Raw genomic sequence first — 17,151 nt, forward strand, 5'->3', positions numbered from 1 at the left:
CATTGTTTATGATAAAAAATGTGAGTCTCAGCCAAGCCAAAAAGTGTTCATCCTAATGGAAGGATATGATTGTTTCAATGCGAAATCTTGAGACCGTCTAAATATAAAATTTTTTTCTATGAAGACCATCTTAATTAATCCCGGCACCACTTGAATATGATGTAGTCGAATAACTACATAAAAAAAAAAAAAAATCACATTTTCAATTCAGTGGGATTCTTTTTGGTCTCCCACCACTAGCACCACCGAGCATCCCTCCTGCCCTACTCTTTCAGCATTAGGCAACGCAGAAACTGGCCATTTTCTTTTTCTACAATTTTTAGTCCTTAATTGCATTGGCCATTGACCAGTGGGCCCATGTCACTCACTTTAGTTGGTCTTGACTGTTTCCTTCTTGACAATAATAAATGTCTCCTCCTTCGCCTCCTTCTCTCCCATCAATGTTCATGCTCCAGTAAGTCCCCCATGTCTCCAGCCAGTGAGTTTCTTGCTTCCCTCTTGTGTCTCTTTATCTTCTCACAAAGGTTACTTTTTTCTGTGAAATAGTAGAACTATATTTCAATTCAGTGATTGATGTGGATAGCTCGTTCTTGTTAATATGTCAGGTATCAACTTTCCAAGATGAAAATCATTTCTTGAGGTTCTTTATGCATGATACATATATTTTTTTACTTTCCCAGGTGAATATTCCTCCCAGATCAAAGAGGCTTATATTCCTCTAAAACGAATGACCAGGTGGCTAGTATTCTTGGCCATCTTAGGACTCAGCTGTGCAACCACTGGTCCTGATGTGGAAGGTGAAGCTTTGTTAGATTTTTTGAGGGTTCTCAATGATTCCAACCATCAAATGACAGATTGGAATAGTTTTCTTGTGAGCCCTTGCTTTAGTTGGTCTCATGTAACATGTAGAGACGGACATGTCATATCTCTGTAAGTATAACCATGTTAAAAGGAAAGGACAGATCTGCATCCACCCTCTTTTCTGATATATTAGTTTTTCTTCCATGTACGTATCCTATGTAGGAAGTTTAATTTGTTAAATTCTTTTGTGATTTGGTCTGTCAACTGAACTATGCAGGAGCTTGGGTTCAAAAGGCTTTACTGGAACGCTGTCTCCTTCAATTACCAAATTGAAATACTTGATTACCTTGTAAGTTGGCATTTGTAAGGTTCAGCTATACTGCCACAGTGCTACTGCGCTGGTTCAGCTAATCAGAGAAACGTTGTTTGTCATGAGTAATTTTTTAGGCTAGTAGTATAAAGAATAATTCATAAGAACTCTATAAAGAAGATTTTCCAGTAATTTAAATCAAGATCTATGGGTTGACAAGAACTTCCTTTTCAACTTCTTGAGATTCTCATCCTCTGTTACAAGCTTGAAAATTCAATTTCTAAATACTCATTTCTTAAATGGTTAATTAACTACATTAATTATCACAGGGAATTGCAGAACAATAGCCTTTCAGGTTCCTTACCTGATTACATTGCCAGCTTCACACACCTGCAATATCTAAATCTTGCTGACAATAATTTCAATGGTTCTATACCGTCGACATGGGGTCAACTTTCCTCTCTGAGGACTCTGTAAGGATGCACTTTCCATCTTTTGCATGCTCTTGTCCCTCCTTATAAGAATTAAGTATCATATGAAAGCCTTTTGAGAGGTTAACCATTATATGATTGCAAGTGACGATGGTTACTCAGGGTATTGAGAGGGAATGACTTGTCTGGACGCATACCGGATTCTGTTGAAAATCTTAGTGGGTTATCAGAATTGTAAGAATTTCTATTCTGATAAATTTTTTGGTTACTAGTTTTTGGGATTTCTCCTACCCTGAATTTGCACGCAGAATGATAGTACATCTATACGCTGTGATTTCTATTTTGACAGGGATCTTTCTTTTAATAATTTAACTGGATCCATCCCAAAGCACCTCTTTTCAATTCCAATCTTCAGGTAATATTTATTTTAAGTTGAAATACTCAAGTTTTCTAGAATCTCCTTAGGATAGCTGTATTCTGAAAAGAACGGCTTGTCTTTTGTTACTTTATCATTTTCAGCTTTTCAGATACGGACCTTCATTGTGGCTCTAGTTTGGAGCAGCCTTGTGTTTCTAATTCAGCTATTTCAGGTTTTATTTTCACTTTTCCTTTGTCTCATATAGCTTTTGACATCCGGAGGGTACTTAACTTAAAGTTTATATTTTCCTGCAGCCTCAACTAACAAATCAAAAGTAGCTGTGGCTTTAAGTTTGGCAAGTTGTGGCGCATTTGGAATTCTGTGTTTAGGGGCCATCTTTTCATATGTATGCCATTACATTCAAAGACACAAAAATGATGTTTTCGTTGATGTCTCAGGTATTTTACTATCATGCCTGCTTCCTTCTATTCATTTATCTCCATCGCTTTGAATGGAATTTGAATGATTTTGAAGTGTTCAGAGTCATACTTGTTGCATACTTCTGGACAACCCGTTTGAAAAGTAACATTTGATCAGGTGAAGATGAGAGCAAGATTTCATTTGGGCAACTGAGAAGATTTTCTCTGCGAGAACTTCATCTAGCAACAACAAATTTCAGTGAAAGCAACGTGATTGGCCAAGGAGGCTTTGGAAAAGTGTACAAAGGAGTACTCTCAGATAATACAAGGATTGCAGTGAAACGCCTGGCTGATTATCATAATCCTGGCGGAGAGGCTGCATTCCAAAGAGAAGTTCAACTTATAAGCGTTGCAGTTCATAGAAATCTCCTGCGTTTGATGGGGTTCTGCACAACTTCAACAGAAAGAATCCTTGTATATCCTTTCATGGAAAATCTAAGTGTTGCATATCGTTTGAGAGGTAATACAGCCACTTTTTCTTCGCTAGTGGAATTTGACTTGCTGTAATGTTAAACGAAGATTGGAGTTAAATTCTTGACACTATTTTCTGAATGCCGCATTAGATTTGAAACCTAAAGAGAAAGGTCTGGACTGGCCAACGAGGAAACGTATTGCATTTGGTACAGCGCATGGATTAGAGTATTTGCACGAGCAATGTAATCCTAAGATCATACACCGTGATTTAAAGGCTGCAAACATCCTACTAGACGATGAATTTGAAGCAGTTCTGGGAGATTTTGGGCTAGCAAAGCTAGTTGATACAAGACTGACTAGTGTTACCACTCAAGTAAGGGGTACAATGGGACATATAGCCCCAGAATACCTGTCCACAGGAAAATCATCAGGGAAAACAGACGTCTTTGGATATGGCATAACACTTCTTGAAATCGTGACAGGTCAGCGAGCAATTGACTTCTCACGACTGGAAGAGGAGGAGGATGTTCTTCTGCTAGATCATGTAAGCTTCTTGTCATCACTTGTATCTTGACATACATAAATGGTTATTATTGTTACTGACGATGAACCTTTCGTGTTGAACACTGCAGATTAAGAAGCTGCTGAGAGAGAAGAGGATAAGGGACATAGTGGACAAGAATTTGGAGAGTTATGATGCAAAAGAAGTAGAGAGGAGTATTCAAGTGGCATTGCTTTGCACGCAAGGCTCACCTGAGGATCGACCAAGCATGTCAGAGGTGGTGAACTTGCTGAATGGAGAAGGTTTGGCAGAGCGATGGGCTGAGTGGGAGCAAATGGAAGAGATGAACAGTAGAGAAATGTCACTATTAGCTCACCAATTTGCTTGGGCTGTTGAATCCACGCATGATCAAGAGTCAATTCAGCTTTCCTGGGCAAGATAAAAATAGATAAGGCTTGCAGGACTGTTTTGAAAGACAAGTGCTTCTAACTCAAGCACGTGCGCATGTACCTTATAAATAGGGTGTGATAGACAGTGTTCGATATCCAATGAACCACAAAAATAGAAGGGGGGGGATTTTTCCGTATCAAGCCTCTATTTTTGGCATAGATGAGCCGTTGTAGAATATTAGAGGCAAAGCCAAGTTTCTAGTGACGACACTCTTTGTGGACGTGCCTTATGTGGACTTTGCATGAGAGATAATATTGCTAGTCTTCGCTTGAAGAATGGATAAAATCTTTCTATTTTAATCTGGTTTCTATTTATCTTGAAATATCCCTAAGATATCTAGTTTGAACACAATTTAAAAAAAAACGCTGCTGCGAAACATATTACGTATACTTCAATTTGGTATAACTTTTATCTTCATATTTAAAATCATCTGTATTAATATCAATGTAAAATGCATAGGGAAAAGACATGAATTGTATTCACAAGTCAAATACAATTTGACTCATTTTAATTTATATACAACTCTAACTTTTTAATAAAATCCACTCATTTGTATATAAATTGGATATTCGGTTATTCACATTTTGTGAAAACTAAATGAAAAAATATAATATTGAGTTCTTATACTTTGTTTAAATTTTGTTATAGATCCCTATCTTTTTTTTCTTAATATTTTAAGTACTTTTATGTGTAGTATTACAAGGACTTAGAATATTAATAAAAGATATAAAGATCTATAATAAAATTTAAACAAATATGAGGATCTAAAGTTATGTTTTTTTTTAAATTAAAACATAAAAATTTTGTAATTTTAAAAAGGACAAATGGACTTATTGGCCGAAAAAAAATTATATCCAAAAAATATGGATTAAATTTTGAAAAATTTAAAAATATAATCAATTCATATTGATATACAAAAAATTTATTATTGATATGTAAGAAGTTTATCATTAGTATATAAAATATTTATCATTAAAAATTTAAAAATTTATAAGATGCTTATCATTGATATACAATTGTATATTATTGACAAATATAATAAATTAATTATAATATTTTTTTATTTTAATTATATAATATGGATTATACCTACAAAAATTTCTTTTAAAAATATCTTATCTTCTTCAAAATTGGAGCCAGCGCTTTTGTATTTTTGACCTGCTTTTGAGTTTTAGATATTTACAATTTTGAAATGAATCCAGGTTATAACATTTTATTTGAAGTATAAATATAAAATATATAAATTTTAACGAATAATAATCAAAATACTTTTAGGACAGCTTCTAAAAATCTCAGAACAGAACGCTCAACTACTTGGCTAAATGCATAGAATCTAATTAAAAATTTTAATTAATATATTGCATTGTTTGCTAGTAATGTACTTTATAACACACCAAATTTTTTTTTAAAATAATTTAACTCAACCATAGTTGGGTTACAGCCACCCAACACATTTTTATATCAATAATTTCAATATAAAATATTTTATAATTGGCTTCAACTCACACACTATAACATTTCAGATAAATTTTTACCTCTCAAATGTCATTAGGCTAAATCACATTTGTCCATCCTTATACTCCCAACAAGTAAACTAAATCACATTTGTCCATCCTTATACTCCCAACAAGTAAAATAAGTAATTTAGTCAATTTTCAACACAAGCCAGTTATTTGGCCTTATAATCATGTCATTTTAACCAATCCAAAGTAAACCAAATATTAAAATTACAGTCATCCAAATTGTACCAAAAATAGAAATAGTTTGAAAGGCATGATTACATTTATATATTCATATAATTGACAATAAACAAAAAGCCCTAGTATTGGCAATATAACACATTATAAATCATAAATTAAATACCCAAAAGAGACAGTGGATCTATACCACTAAGCCTCTGGAACCCCTCCACGTATCACTCGTGGCTCTTCTCCTGAAAATTGTTAACCACATAATGAGACTCAAAAGTCCCAGTAACCAAAGCCAATTTATGATAGTGTATACAAACAATTAAGTGTGTGCTTACTAAGTGAGAATTAAAAATAATATAATTCCAACAAATATAAGAAATATTACAATACACACAAACAACCATCCTTATATCCCTCCATTAACCTCGAGCCGTAGCCCTCACTCGGTGCTAAATTACCCGGCCAAAGGTAGATTAGCCCGAGCCCTTACAAACCACCTATTGAGCTCCAATAGGGGCATACCACGTGGCACATAAATACAATAATAATAGCAAGTCTCCCAACACCTCCCACAATAATCAAACAAATTCATAATAATATTGCACAATTATACAATATTACAAAATTCATAATTTTCTCAATAATCACCCAATTAACATGAAGTAACACTAATCACAAATTAAAAGCATGGTTACCTTGTGGCTTTTTCAATAAATTATTCCTTAAAATTTCTCTCTCACCACAATCTTCACCAGTAATACAATCTACAAATAACATATTATTTATAAATATTAGTTTCAATTTTTGAAACTAATAAAATAATTCTAATAATATAATTAAAAATATAATATAATTCCTAATTTCAATCTTAATACAAATCTATAGTTAATACAATTAAGTAAAATTTTTAACTCCTCTTTTAATTATCAATAAACATTGATAATCTAAAAATCAAATTTTAAACTAATTTCTATTATCAAAATTTTCTTTTTATTTTATAAATTCGTACCTAAAATACCCAAAAATTAAAAATTGAGTCTCTAGTTTAAAATCATAATCCTATAACCATAATAATTCATTTCTCATCCCAAATAATCATCTAAACCTCAATAAATCAACATATATTTTCAGATCTAGTCTAGAATTTGATCCATAAGCCACAAATTCAAAGATCATCAATAAATTTATACTGTAGAACATTTATTATACTACTGACAACCTCAAAAATCATATTTATTCAACATAAATTCATCCCTCTTCTAGATCTTAAATTTTCTACCACTACAAACTCAGAAACCAAAGAAAAAGGATGACTAAGAAAAAATTTTAGAACACTTACTTAGTCTTGAAAAGCTTAAAATCACACCCTAAATATCCTATTAAAAACTCTTACCTTAAAAATTTAGATATTTTGCACCGGTGACTCGCGTTTTCTCCGCCTCAACTCGCGCGCAGGAATGAATGAGGAAATGAAGGAAGGTGAGTTTTTATAAAAATTCAGTGGGTCTCACATTTTTTTTAATTATTTTCTCTCTCTTCTTCTTCTTTTTTTTATTATTATTATATTTTACTGTTGAGACGGCGGCTACGTTCACGTTTTCTTCCTTTCTTTCTTGTTTTTACACTTTTTTTTATTATAATAATAATTTAATAATATTATTTTTTTTAATTTTTTTTTTTAAAAATTATTTTTTTTTTAAATTTCTATTAACCTAAATTAACTATTAAAATTTATATTGGGATGTTACATACTTTACCCTAAATTTTTTTATTATATTAATATTGTAAATTGATATTATACAATAATTTTTCCTTACTTTGGCTGTTTTTTTTTTTTTTTTTTAAAGAGACTGGGAGACTGTGAAGCAGTGTCTGTCTGTCTATAGCCCTCGGCAGCCAAAGGTGGTGGCACTCACAGTAGGGTTTTTGGTTGTGTGTAGCTTGTCATCGTCGGCGGCGAAATCGATGCCTCGAAGCCAGTCGCGCTCTCCGTCGTACAGGAGGAGATATTCTCCGTCCCCTGTGGGTCATCGTCACGGCCGCAGAAGCCGAAGGGATCGAAGCCGCTCACCCTATTCCAATTCTACCCGCACCTGGTCTTCTTTCTGTCTCTGTCTACTCCTCGTCCAAGTTTTCTTTAAAGCCTCGACCTTTGTTTTGCTACATTGATTGGATTTTTTACTCTCCTTTAATTCAAGTGGTGTCCTTGTTCTTCGCATCATATAAGAAATTGACTTTTATTATTCCGGAGAGATGGATTCGTGTTTGAAACTTCTGCCCTGTGTTGGCATTTGTATGGATTTTGGAAATTCTTGGTTATGCTGTAATTTTGAAGCGGGGTCTGGATCTGCTGTTTGATTTCAGGCGAAGAAGTCGCTCCCCAAGTCATAAGCGTAGAAGAACACGGTCTCCAGCTCCTAGGCATCGTAGGAGACACAAAAGTAGGAGCTCCTCATTGTCTCCATTACCTAAATCTCGTAGTTCTAGCCCTGTTTCAAATGATAATAAAGCTACCTCTGATAAACTTAAAAAAGAGGAAGAAGAAAAGAAAAGGTAAAGATTTTGATTCTTGCGCCATTTTTTGTGATTTCTCTTCACAGAACACTCGGATACTTATCATGTCTATGAGATTTTAATTTATTTACTCAGAATAAGTTTGGTTAATGAAAGGCATACATGTTCATCTTAGGCAAGAATCTTTTATAGAAGCCGTGCTTGAGCCTGGTACATTGAATTTATAAAGCGTGAACTGCGTTTAATTATCAATATCATGTATGTGGCTGATTAACACAAAAAGCTATACTGGCTGGTCAATTACATAAAAAAAAAAAAAATTGATGCGAGGAATTATGTATACTACTTAGGCAAATTCTTGCCGTTTGTAAGGATTCATCAGATTATTGGCTTATAAGTTGAACTTTGAAGATAACATGTTTATAGCTAGAGGTGTCTGAATCAACTCCCATCTTTGCTTGTGCCAGATATGAGATTCACTTTGAAAATGCAACAGCTTAAATTCTTCTCTACTGGCTTTTCTGAAGGAAGCTACTGCATAGTTCAACTTGTATGTTATATATGATGAACAATTGGTGGGAAGTTTATCTACTGTTCCATAAGAAACTTCATATGTGTGGATCAGGAACTTGTTAAGAGGTATGCCTTATAAGCGTAAGCTCATCTTTTCCATGTTAATGGAATGACCTGGATTGGAAACTGGAAATTAAGTATGAAAATGAAGTATTAATCTATTCCTATCGTGTTTTCCCATTGTCATCTAGGATTAGGCAGCTGATGTAATTATGACTTGCTTCTAGCCCTTTATTTTTCATCGGCAACCACATATCTTCTTGAACATTTGCGCTTTTCTAACAGGCGTCAACATGAGGAAGAATTGAAATTATTGGAAGAGGAAACTGCACTGAGACTGGAAGAAGCAATACGGAAAAATGTTGAGGAGAAGCTAAGTTCAGAGGAAGTGAAGTTAGAAATAGAAAGGCGCATAGCAGAGGGTGTGAAAAAATTGTTTGATGATGTCGAAGCTCAACTTGAAAAAGAAAAGGAAGATGCTCTCAGTGAGGCTAGAAGGAAAGAAGTAAGTATGCTAACTTGAACTTTTTTTCAAAAGAGAAAGCTGAGGCAGGCTATTGATACTGCATATTGCATAGCCTTGCAACATCAAGTGTCATAATTGCTGCATTTTATAAACCGGACATAGACAAATGATACATAATAATGTAGCCTGAGCCCTGGGATACCTTAGAGGATCATAATACAATTTGGCATGATTATTGTATTCTCTGGAAAATCACTTGCCACTCGACTGTTATAATGTCATTATGTTGCTTTACAGGAACAAGCTCGTAAAGAGAGAGAAGAACTGGATATGATGCTTGAGGAAAATAGAAGGAGAGTTGAAGAGGCTCAGAGAAGAGAAGCCATAGAGCTGCAAAGGAAGGAGGAAGAACGTCAAAGGGAATTAGAGATGATTCAGAGACAGAAAGAAGAGGCTGCTCGGAGAAAGAAACTTGAAGAGGAGGAAGAATATGCCAATCGCATGAATTCTTTGGGTAAGAATAAGGCCAGGCCAAAGTCTTTTGGTTTTTAACTACAAGTCTGGTGTCATTGGCACCTCTACTTGTATCAGTGTACCATTGACAGAAACCTTGTATCATGGAAGATTTCGATCTTGTGGTCTATTACCTCAAAGAAATGGCTTCAAATTAGAAATGAGTTTTCCTGCAGTGAATCCATCTGCTGTAGTTTATTGCGTAATTTTGAATCACATGACAAGACGACTTGTCCTGGTTTGGATTTTTGGTTGCTGGTTTCAAAGATTACAGCCCCATGTTGGTTTTGCAATGGTCGAAACGGTACTTTCGGTGTGCGATGAACTGCGAACGTGACAAGAGTAGCGTAGTTAGAGAATCACCCCAAATTTGCTGGTGCAAAGTAGCAGCGAGGACGAAAGAGCCAAGTTAATGGAAACGTAGAGCCGAAAAGAAAACGACTGTGACTGGAGAACCAGCCCTTACTGTATAACCCCTGTTGGGTTGGAAATTTGAATCAAGAGAATATGTAAATTAAGAGCAGGAAAAATTAATTCAATTTTTTTAATATCATTTCTCTAATTTTTTATAATCAAACTCATTAAAGTCTTTCCCCTTCATTTTCTTCCAACTAAATAGATCTTAAGAAAAGATGTTTAGCATTGTTGTTTTTCGCCCCCTTGACTGACCCCTTCCCTTTGGGCAGATGGGTTATTTCTTAAACTGGAGTAGACTTGGGGGGAGTTAGGCATCACGGTAACTGAAAGGCCTCAGCGGCTCAGCCAGACAAATACAAGTTGACGAACGTAATCCAAAAAAAAAAAAATGTAAATAACACAATTCTTGAGTTTTGTTAAAATTATAAATATTCAGTTTAGTCTAATTCTGTATTTTAACTGAAATGTTCTTCATTTAAAAAATATATGTTTAAAATGATAGAAATTATTATAATTCGAAAGGGTCAAACGTAAACTAAAGCAGGTGCATTTTGATTGAAATAAAATATTTTGAAAATAGAATAGAAGAATATTTTTTAAAAAAAATTGAAGATATCTGTATAAATTATTTAAAAAGAAATCACAAAGCATGGAACTTCAATGGAGAAAATGAAGAAAAAAAATACATCATGAATTCTTAACAAAGAAGTTTTTTGGCCCACAGGATCCCCCTATTTTTCGATGCAATATGAATCTCCTAATGATGAATTCATAGATTTTAGGGAGAATCGCACTTATGATCCTCATAAGCGAAATGATTACACTGTAAGCCTTTTTAATTTTGAAATAATTGTCTAGGCCAAGGCCCTCTCTGCAAATAAGATTTTCACCAAAAAGACAAAAATGCCACTAAAACAATTATATGTTCATATATTTACTATCAGAAGTTCATTAATTCATAAATATAGATTCACATATTTGTTAATTGTGAACTTAAACTTATGAATGTGTGATCATATAGTTGTAAATATGTAAAATTGTAGTTGTGAATATGTGAATTTGTAATTGTGAATATGTGAATTTGTTGTTATGAATGTGGGAATTTCCACTTACGAATGAGTGGATGTCTGAACATGCGAACATTTATTTAAAAATCAGGAGTATTTTCGTCTTTTCAATAAAAATTTTATTTGCAAAGAGCGCGGGTCTGGATAATTATTTCATAAGTGAAAGGCCTTGCAATGTATTTATTTCACTTCTAAGTCTAAATGCGATTTTCCCGACATTTTACAGTTTGATGCTCCACCAAACTTGACATAGAGATGGCAGGCAACATCATCAGTCATATCCTTATTTCATGGAATCGAGTAGCACATAACTTTACTCAAACCATATGCCTCTGAGGCCATTTTGCCTTTTTCTTTTTATTATGTTATTTCAAACGCTTTTCCAAAATTTTAAACAGGTTCATCTTTCTGTACCCCAGACAGTGTAACAGATACAAACTAAAAAACAAACTCTGGATCATTTCTGAAGACTAGGGTTTTTGTCAATGGCAGTACTGACTTTAGAGCACGCAACATTTGAGTTTTTTTTGTTTTTTTATGAACAATAACATGACGAGACGAAGATAAAGAATATAATTTAAGGTGAAAACTCTAATAATTTAAATTAGATATTATATTATAGGTGAATTAGGTAAGCCTACATTCACAAGCCCAGTCTGGAAAAATCAGATTCTGTTATTGACAAACAAGAAAAACTTCGAGGGAACTAGTGCTACAAGCATATATGTAAAGCTTAAAACTTGGATGAAAAATCATTGTGTGACTTCTGAAAGAATAAAAAATTTCCCTGTAGAAATAATTATATGTTTAAACATATATCAATTTGACCCAATCTCAGATTACTCAATAATAGCAACCAAATCTCAATTTCATTCTAATTTGATCATTCTTTTGGGTACAATGGATGTCAATTATTGAATACATCCCCAAAAAAAATCTTTTGTCTTCCAACCTCTTTAATACGTGGTTGAGCATAACTGCTCCTCAAGTTTTTGCTTAAGTTATAGAAATTAAGCATAAGTTCACATGCATATATGTAACAGACAAAATCACACATATATAATAACAGCATTGCATAGTCACAAGTTTGACAATTGCAAGTCTCGTCAGACAGATTGACACGAAAATCTTTATACCGTCTCACCATTCACCAAACCAGAAAAAGGATCATCAACCTACTTTTTCCCTATCAGATGCGTGGAATTGAAACAATTAAACTAAAACCCTTGATCCTCAAACCCTTGATCCTCACTTACGACCAATGAGTAAACCAGTTTGTTCAGCCAATATATCCAATCTCAGATGTCCTCGTCTCTAGGATAATTTACCTTGTTTTGAACGAAACTGTGCGAAGGAGGAGAAGTAAAACAGGGATAAGAAAAGGATAGAGTAATAGATAGCCTACTCTCGGCTGTATATCCATGTCTTATCTCTTTTGTTACTGTTATGCAATCTTCATTACAGCTTCGTAAGCTTTAACAAGTGCATACATAGTAAAATACCGTCCACAATAATTACAATCATCACTTTTCACAATTTCTCTTGGATTGATCAGCCACGTTTAGGTATATTCTTGTTAGATTAGCTCAACAATACCATGACCGGAGAGAACTATATATTAATTAAAGAGATCCAAGAACTGAAGCCTTGTTGTCATAACGTTGCTATATTCACCAACCCACTCTCATGTTTCCTGACATCTCAACCTCCATCCGTCCTCAAACTTAAATTCACTCGAGAATTCGTCTTTTCTTGCTCATCATAATCCGCTCTCAGTCTTCTTCTCATGGCTACCCTGCAGTCTCTAGCATCTCTCCTTCTAGTGTCCCTAATAATAGCAATTCTTTTTATTGATCCAACATGTTCAACATCCAGAAAAGTTCTGAAGCAGCATCAGACAGTCCGGGTCTCCCTCCACCACATCGATTCAGGGAAGAACTTGACCAAGTTCGAGCTTGTCCAGAAAGGAGTCAAACGTGGCAACCAGAGATTGCAGAAGTTAAAAGCAATGGTTTTGGCAGCTTCATCCCCTGATTCACAACTAGAAACTCCAATTCATGCTGGAAATGGTGAGTATTTGATGCAGTTATCAATAGGTACACCCCCAGAAGCCTTCCCTGCAGTTTTGGACACAGGCAGCGATCTCGTATGGACACAATGCAAGCCTTGCTCACAATGTTACAAGCAGCCCACACCCATCTTTGATCCCGCCAAGTCATCTTCTTACTCTAAGGTCTCCTGTGACAGCAAACTCTGTAGTTCGCTACCTTCCTCTACTTGCAGTGATGGTTGCCAATATATTTACACATACGGTGACTATTCCATGACACAAGGTGTTTTAGCCTCTGAGACTTTCACATTTGGTGACTCTGGTAATCAAGTTTCAGTTCACAATATCGGGTTTGGTTGCGGAGAAGACAATGAAGGAGATGGGTTCGAGCAGGCTTCAGGCCTGGTAGGGCTGGGACGTGGGCCCTTGTCTTTGGTTTCCCAGTTAAAGCAACCAAGGTTCTCGTATTGTTTGACTTCCATGGATGATGACTCCAAAACCAGTACTCTATTTCTGGGGTCGTTGGCAAGTGTGAATGCAACACAAAAGGCACTGACTGTACCGTTGATGACGAACCCATCACAGCCATCTTTTTACTACCTTCCTCTTGAAGGCATTACCGTGGGAGACACTCGATTGTCCATCGAGAAAACAACTTTTGAGATGGGAGATGATGGAAGTGGAGGGGTAATCATAGACTCTGGCACTACCATCACTTACATCGAAGAGAGTGCTTTCAACGCACTCAAGAAAGAGTTTACTTCTCAGATGAGTCTTTCGGTGGACAAATCAGGATCCGCTGGGCTGGACCTTTGTTTCTCCTTACCGTCCGGGGCAAACCAAGTGGAAGTTCCAAAGCTAATATTCCATTTCAGAGGTGCAGATTTGGAGCTGCCTTCTGAGAATTACATGATTGCAGATTCGGATATGGGATTGGCGTGTTTGGCCATGGGAGCTTCTAGCGGAATGTCCATATTCGGTAACGTTCAGCAGCAGAACATACTGGTGAATCATGATCTCGATAAGAAAACCATTTCGTTTGTACCCACACAATGTGATCAGTTGTGAGACACATGGGTGTCTTCATTGCTGTACTGTTATGGTTCCTCGATCATGTCTAGCAGACATTGTCATTTCACTGAGTTATCAACTTTTTTATTATTTTCATTGTTGGTGTTAATAATTGATTGCATGAGACATGATTCATCTGTGACTTGAAAGCCAAGGATGCTTTATTTTTAGATAGGTTGATGATTCAAATCTTGTACTACGTCTATATATGTGTCTATAACTGTTACAGTGTTGCTTGTTGGAAAACGGTTGCTCAACGTCTCTCACCAACCCTTGGGTTTGCTTTTCTAAGCAAATGAAGAAGAAAGGTCTAAGCTTGATTGCATGAGTGTTTTATTTTCCCTCCTTCAGTTATCTTTCAAGTCTTTTCTGCTCCCCAAGAAGCAGGCCCATGTTCCCGAGGCTCGTAAAGGTTATGGGCCCGATTTATACAGCGACTATAACATGGAGATGGAAATAAAAAAGTCTGTTTTTGGAGTGTTGGTTGCGTGTGTCTGAGAAAAGTCAAATTCTTACACGATGCAATAATAACAAAAATCTATTTTGATATTAAAAAAAAATCTATTTTGATGAATTGATCACGTGGCCATACATATTCATGTTTCAATTGTCGCGGGCGTCTCTTTTGAACGGTGAACGTATGGGCGGTGTCTAGCTCCTACCCTACCATTCATCATCCCCCCGTCCCGATACACTAGTGAGGGAGAATTAACATTTGTGTGTTTTCTTATGTAATGATTCTCTTTCTACATTCTCTGTATGCCTTTTTCTCTACGTGATTTCTATCATCCATACACCACTCACTTGATTTTACGGTTCTTGCTTTGCTGTATATGAGGATTAATTAAGTGAAATGCATAATTTGTTTTGTAAGGGATGTTTTGTTGCATTGAAGAAATTCCTTTGAGGATTAATTAATTAAATAAAACGCAATACCTATCAACAATAAAACTTTCTCATTGTCGCTTTCTTGCACAACCTGAGGCCACAATTGTGTGTCTAGAAGGAGATAAATGTTGCTGTTCCATGTCGGAGGAGGAGATGGGTGTAGTCGTTCCTTGTTGAAGAATGAGATTAATGTTTCTTTAATCATTGTTTTCGACGCCTCTCACCAACCACAAGCCAAGATTGAGTTTTAGGAGATGGATGCGACCGTTTTGTATTGGAGATGATGATGATGGACGCGGTTCTATAATCGCTAGTCTATCTTGGAACTCTTGGTGTTGGCATCACTCATCTTCATCACAGACAGGAATGAAACGCATTAGAAGTTAAACTTTTGCCTTATCAAAACAAGAACCATTGGATCAAGTAAGTAGTGGGTGAACGGCAAATATCAGATGAAAAAAGAGGCACGGAGAGAATGAAGAGAGAATATCTGGATCCGTTTGTTGTCTGCTAAACTCTCATTATAAATGATTTATTATATTATAATTTGGACAACAAAATTAACTAATTTTGGAGTTAGTGATAAATATTTTATCTAACTCTATTTGTAAGTCACTTTAAACATTTTTATTGAAGTTAAGGGAAACATTAAACCTCATTAACTTTATTTAAAAGTTTAATAAATTTTTAACTTCATCTTTATTAAATATAATTGTTTTAAAATAAAATACTTTAATATTTAATAAAAGCAAAATGATAAAAATGAACATAATTATTATTAAAATATTTTATAAATAAAATTAAAATAAATATTTTATTTACATTATAAATATAAAAAGAGAAGTAAAAAAAAAAATATGGCGACATATCATTAGCATGCGTAGTGATACAAGGAGAGGAGGATTTGATCACTTCTCCGCCGACCTGCTCGCTCCGCCGACCTTCTCGCTCCGCCATCCACCTGGACTCCCTTAAATTACGACCCGTTCCAATCAACAGTTTTCCATTCAATTCTTTTGTCTTCATCACTCGTATATATATATTCTTTCAAATGAAAATACATCACGTCATTTTATGATTCATCAAATGAAAATATAATATTTAAATAATATTAAATATAAATTGATTATGATATTAATGGTAAAAAAAAAGATAAGAAATTAAATAAATATTTTATTATAAAAATAAAATCATTAAAGAGAATGACACATAAAATTTTATTTAATTTTTTATGAAAAATAAGATTTTATTAATTGAATTAATATAATTTTATTAAATGCTAAGAATTTCTCCTCTTAAACATATTTATTTATGTAAATAAATCTTTCTTTACTGTGTGATTAATAACCGCGGCAGACACGCAGCGACAGTGATGGAGACGAAGCGGCCGGACAACCGTACAAACTTAGACGCGTACAACGCTGCATAAACGGAATATTTTGTGGTGAAGCGTTGTGGTTTGGATTTTCGCGAATCAAGGATTAATTAATTGTATCTTCATCTTGATTCACTTTTGCAAGAAAATGGAGAGTCTAGAAGGTGCTGACTCGGACTCCCCGCCGCTCCTCCTTCATTAATTATGTGTTCTGTGCTTATCGCGGTCATCATCCAATTTGTCGGATTATAATTGTGATTGTAATTTACTCCTATTTAATTAATTAATTAATACCTGGAACCCGTCACCACTCATGAATTTTCCAATCCGAAAAGGCTAATCATATTGAAGATGTATGCTGTACGCACAGGAACGGATTGGCGTCTATGACTGTACGAAGGATTAGATGGAACTCCAAAATTTAATTTTTTTATGAAAAGAATTAGATTAAATAACTCAATAATTCTATTTGGTTCAATAATAACCTGACAATTAATAAGATTGGGTTTGATTTTTAAAATTAAAAGAGTAATTTTATTAGTCCACACTCATTTACTTTGTTTTTCTATGAGAGTCAATAATTTATTTTAACCTAATAAAATCAATTAAAATAATAAAAATACTTATAATCATAATAAATTTATTATGATTTACAACAACAAGAAAAAAAAATATTTTAATTACAATTCAAGCAATCCAAATTATTAAATTATTAATTTGAGTGTGCGATCGTTCGAGAAATCAGACTTATTAAATTATTAATAGTCTTAACTTAGTATTA

The 17,151-nt window shown here is 34.6% G+C and overlaps 3 protein-coding genes across 4 annotated transcripts; all 3 read left to right on the forward strand.

The window, feature by feature from the left end:
- Positions 1 to 359: 359 nt before the first annotated feature.
- LOC129319790 (probable LRR receptor-like serine/threonine-protein kinase At5g63710) lies at positions 360 to 4,048 on the forward strand. Of its 2 annotated transcripts, none has more exons than XM_054964852.1 (11): positions 360 to 478; positions 681 to 930; positions 1,079 to 1,150; positions 1,441 to 1,584; positions 1,705 to 1,776; positions 1,892 to 1,957; positions 2,062 to 2,132; positions 2,215 to 2,358; positions 2,498 to 2,839; positions 2,943 to 3,337; positions 3,426 to 4,048. In XM_054964852.1, exons 1-11 carry the CDS (start codon positions 466 to 468, stop codon positions 3,735 to 3,737), a joined length of 1,881 nt encoding a protein of 626 aa, XP_054820827.1. In that variant the 5' UTR covers positions 360 to 465; the 3' UTR covers positions 3,738 to 4,048. The 2 variants fall into 2 exon arrangements, with proteins under 2 accessions (XP_054820827.1, XP_054820828.1); XM_054964853.1 differs by lacking the exon at positions 360 to 478 and adding an exon at positions 570 to 605.
- A 3,274-nt stretch (positions 4,049 to 7,322) lies between these two features.
- LOC129320606 (uncharacterized protein At1g10890-like) lies at positions 7,323 to 9,682 on the forward strand. Its single transcript, XM_054966133.1, has 4 exons — positions 7,323 to 7,532; positions 7,801 to 7,989; positions 8,809 to 9,028; positions 9,287 to 9,682. The coding sequence occupies exons 1-4, from the start codon at positions 7,402 to 7,404 to the stop codon at positions 9,539 to 9,541; spliced, it is 795 nt and encodes a 264-aa protein (XP_054822108.1). The 5' UTR covers positions 7,323 to 7,401; the 3' UTR covers positions 9,542 to 9,682.
- A 2,952-nt stretch (positions 9,683 to 12,634) lies between these two features.
- On the forward strand, positions 12,635 to 14,277 carry LOC129319910 (aspartic proteinase nepenthesin-1-like). The gene has a single exon (XM_054965019.1). It carries the CDS (start codon positions 12,773 to 12,775, stop codon positions 14,102 to 14,104), a length of 1,332 nt encoding a protein of 443 aa, XP_054820994.1. The 5' UTR covers positions 12,635 to 12,772; the 3' UTR covers positions 14,105 to 14,277.
- The last annotated feature ends 2,874 nt before the right edge of the window (positions 14,278 to 17,151 follow it).

This window comes from Prosopis cineraria, unplaced genomic scaffold (genome assembly GCF_029017545.1).
Source record: "Prosopis cineraria cultivar Desert tree isolate PC_DT_omini unplaced genomic scaffold, ASM2901754v1 PC9, whole genome shotgun sequence".
NCBI classification, from domain to species: Eukaryota; Viridiplantae; Streptophyta; class Magnoliopsida; order Fabales; family Fabaceae; genus Prosopis; species Prosopis cineraria.

Bases quoted from the DNA above. Each gene is read 5' to 3' on its own strand.
- LOC129320606 (XM_054966133.1), top strand. From the start codon at position 7,402: ATGCCTCGAAGCCAGTCGCGCTCTCCGTCGTACAGGAGGAGATATTCT. The intron at 7,533-7,800 runs GTCTTCTTTCTG...GTTTGATTTCAG, and splicing joins TCCAATTCTACCCGCACCTG to GCGAAGAAGTCGCTCCCCAA. The intron at 9,029-9,286 runs GTAAGTATGCTA...GTTGCTTTACAG, and splicing joins GTGAGGCTAGAAGGAAAGAA to GAACAAGCTCGTAAAGAGAG.
- LOC129319790 (XM_054964852.1), top strand. The intron at 1,151-1,440 runs GTAAGTTGGCAT...TAATTATCACAG, and splicing joins TTGAAATACTTGATTACCTT to GGAATTGCAGAACAATAGCC. The intron at 3,338-3,425 runs GTAAGCTTCTTG...TGAACACTGCAG, and splicing joins ATGTTCTTCTGCTAGATCAT to ATTAAGAAGCTGCTGAGAGA.
- LOC129319910 (XM_054965019.1), top strand. From the start codon at position 12,773: ATGGCTACCCTGCAGTCTCTAGCATCTCTCCTTCTAGTGTCCCTAATA.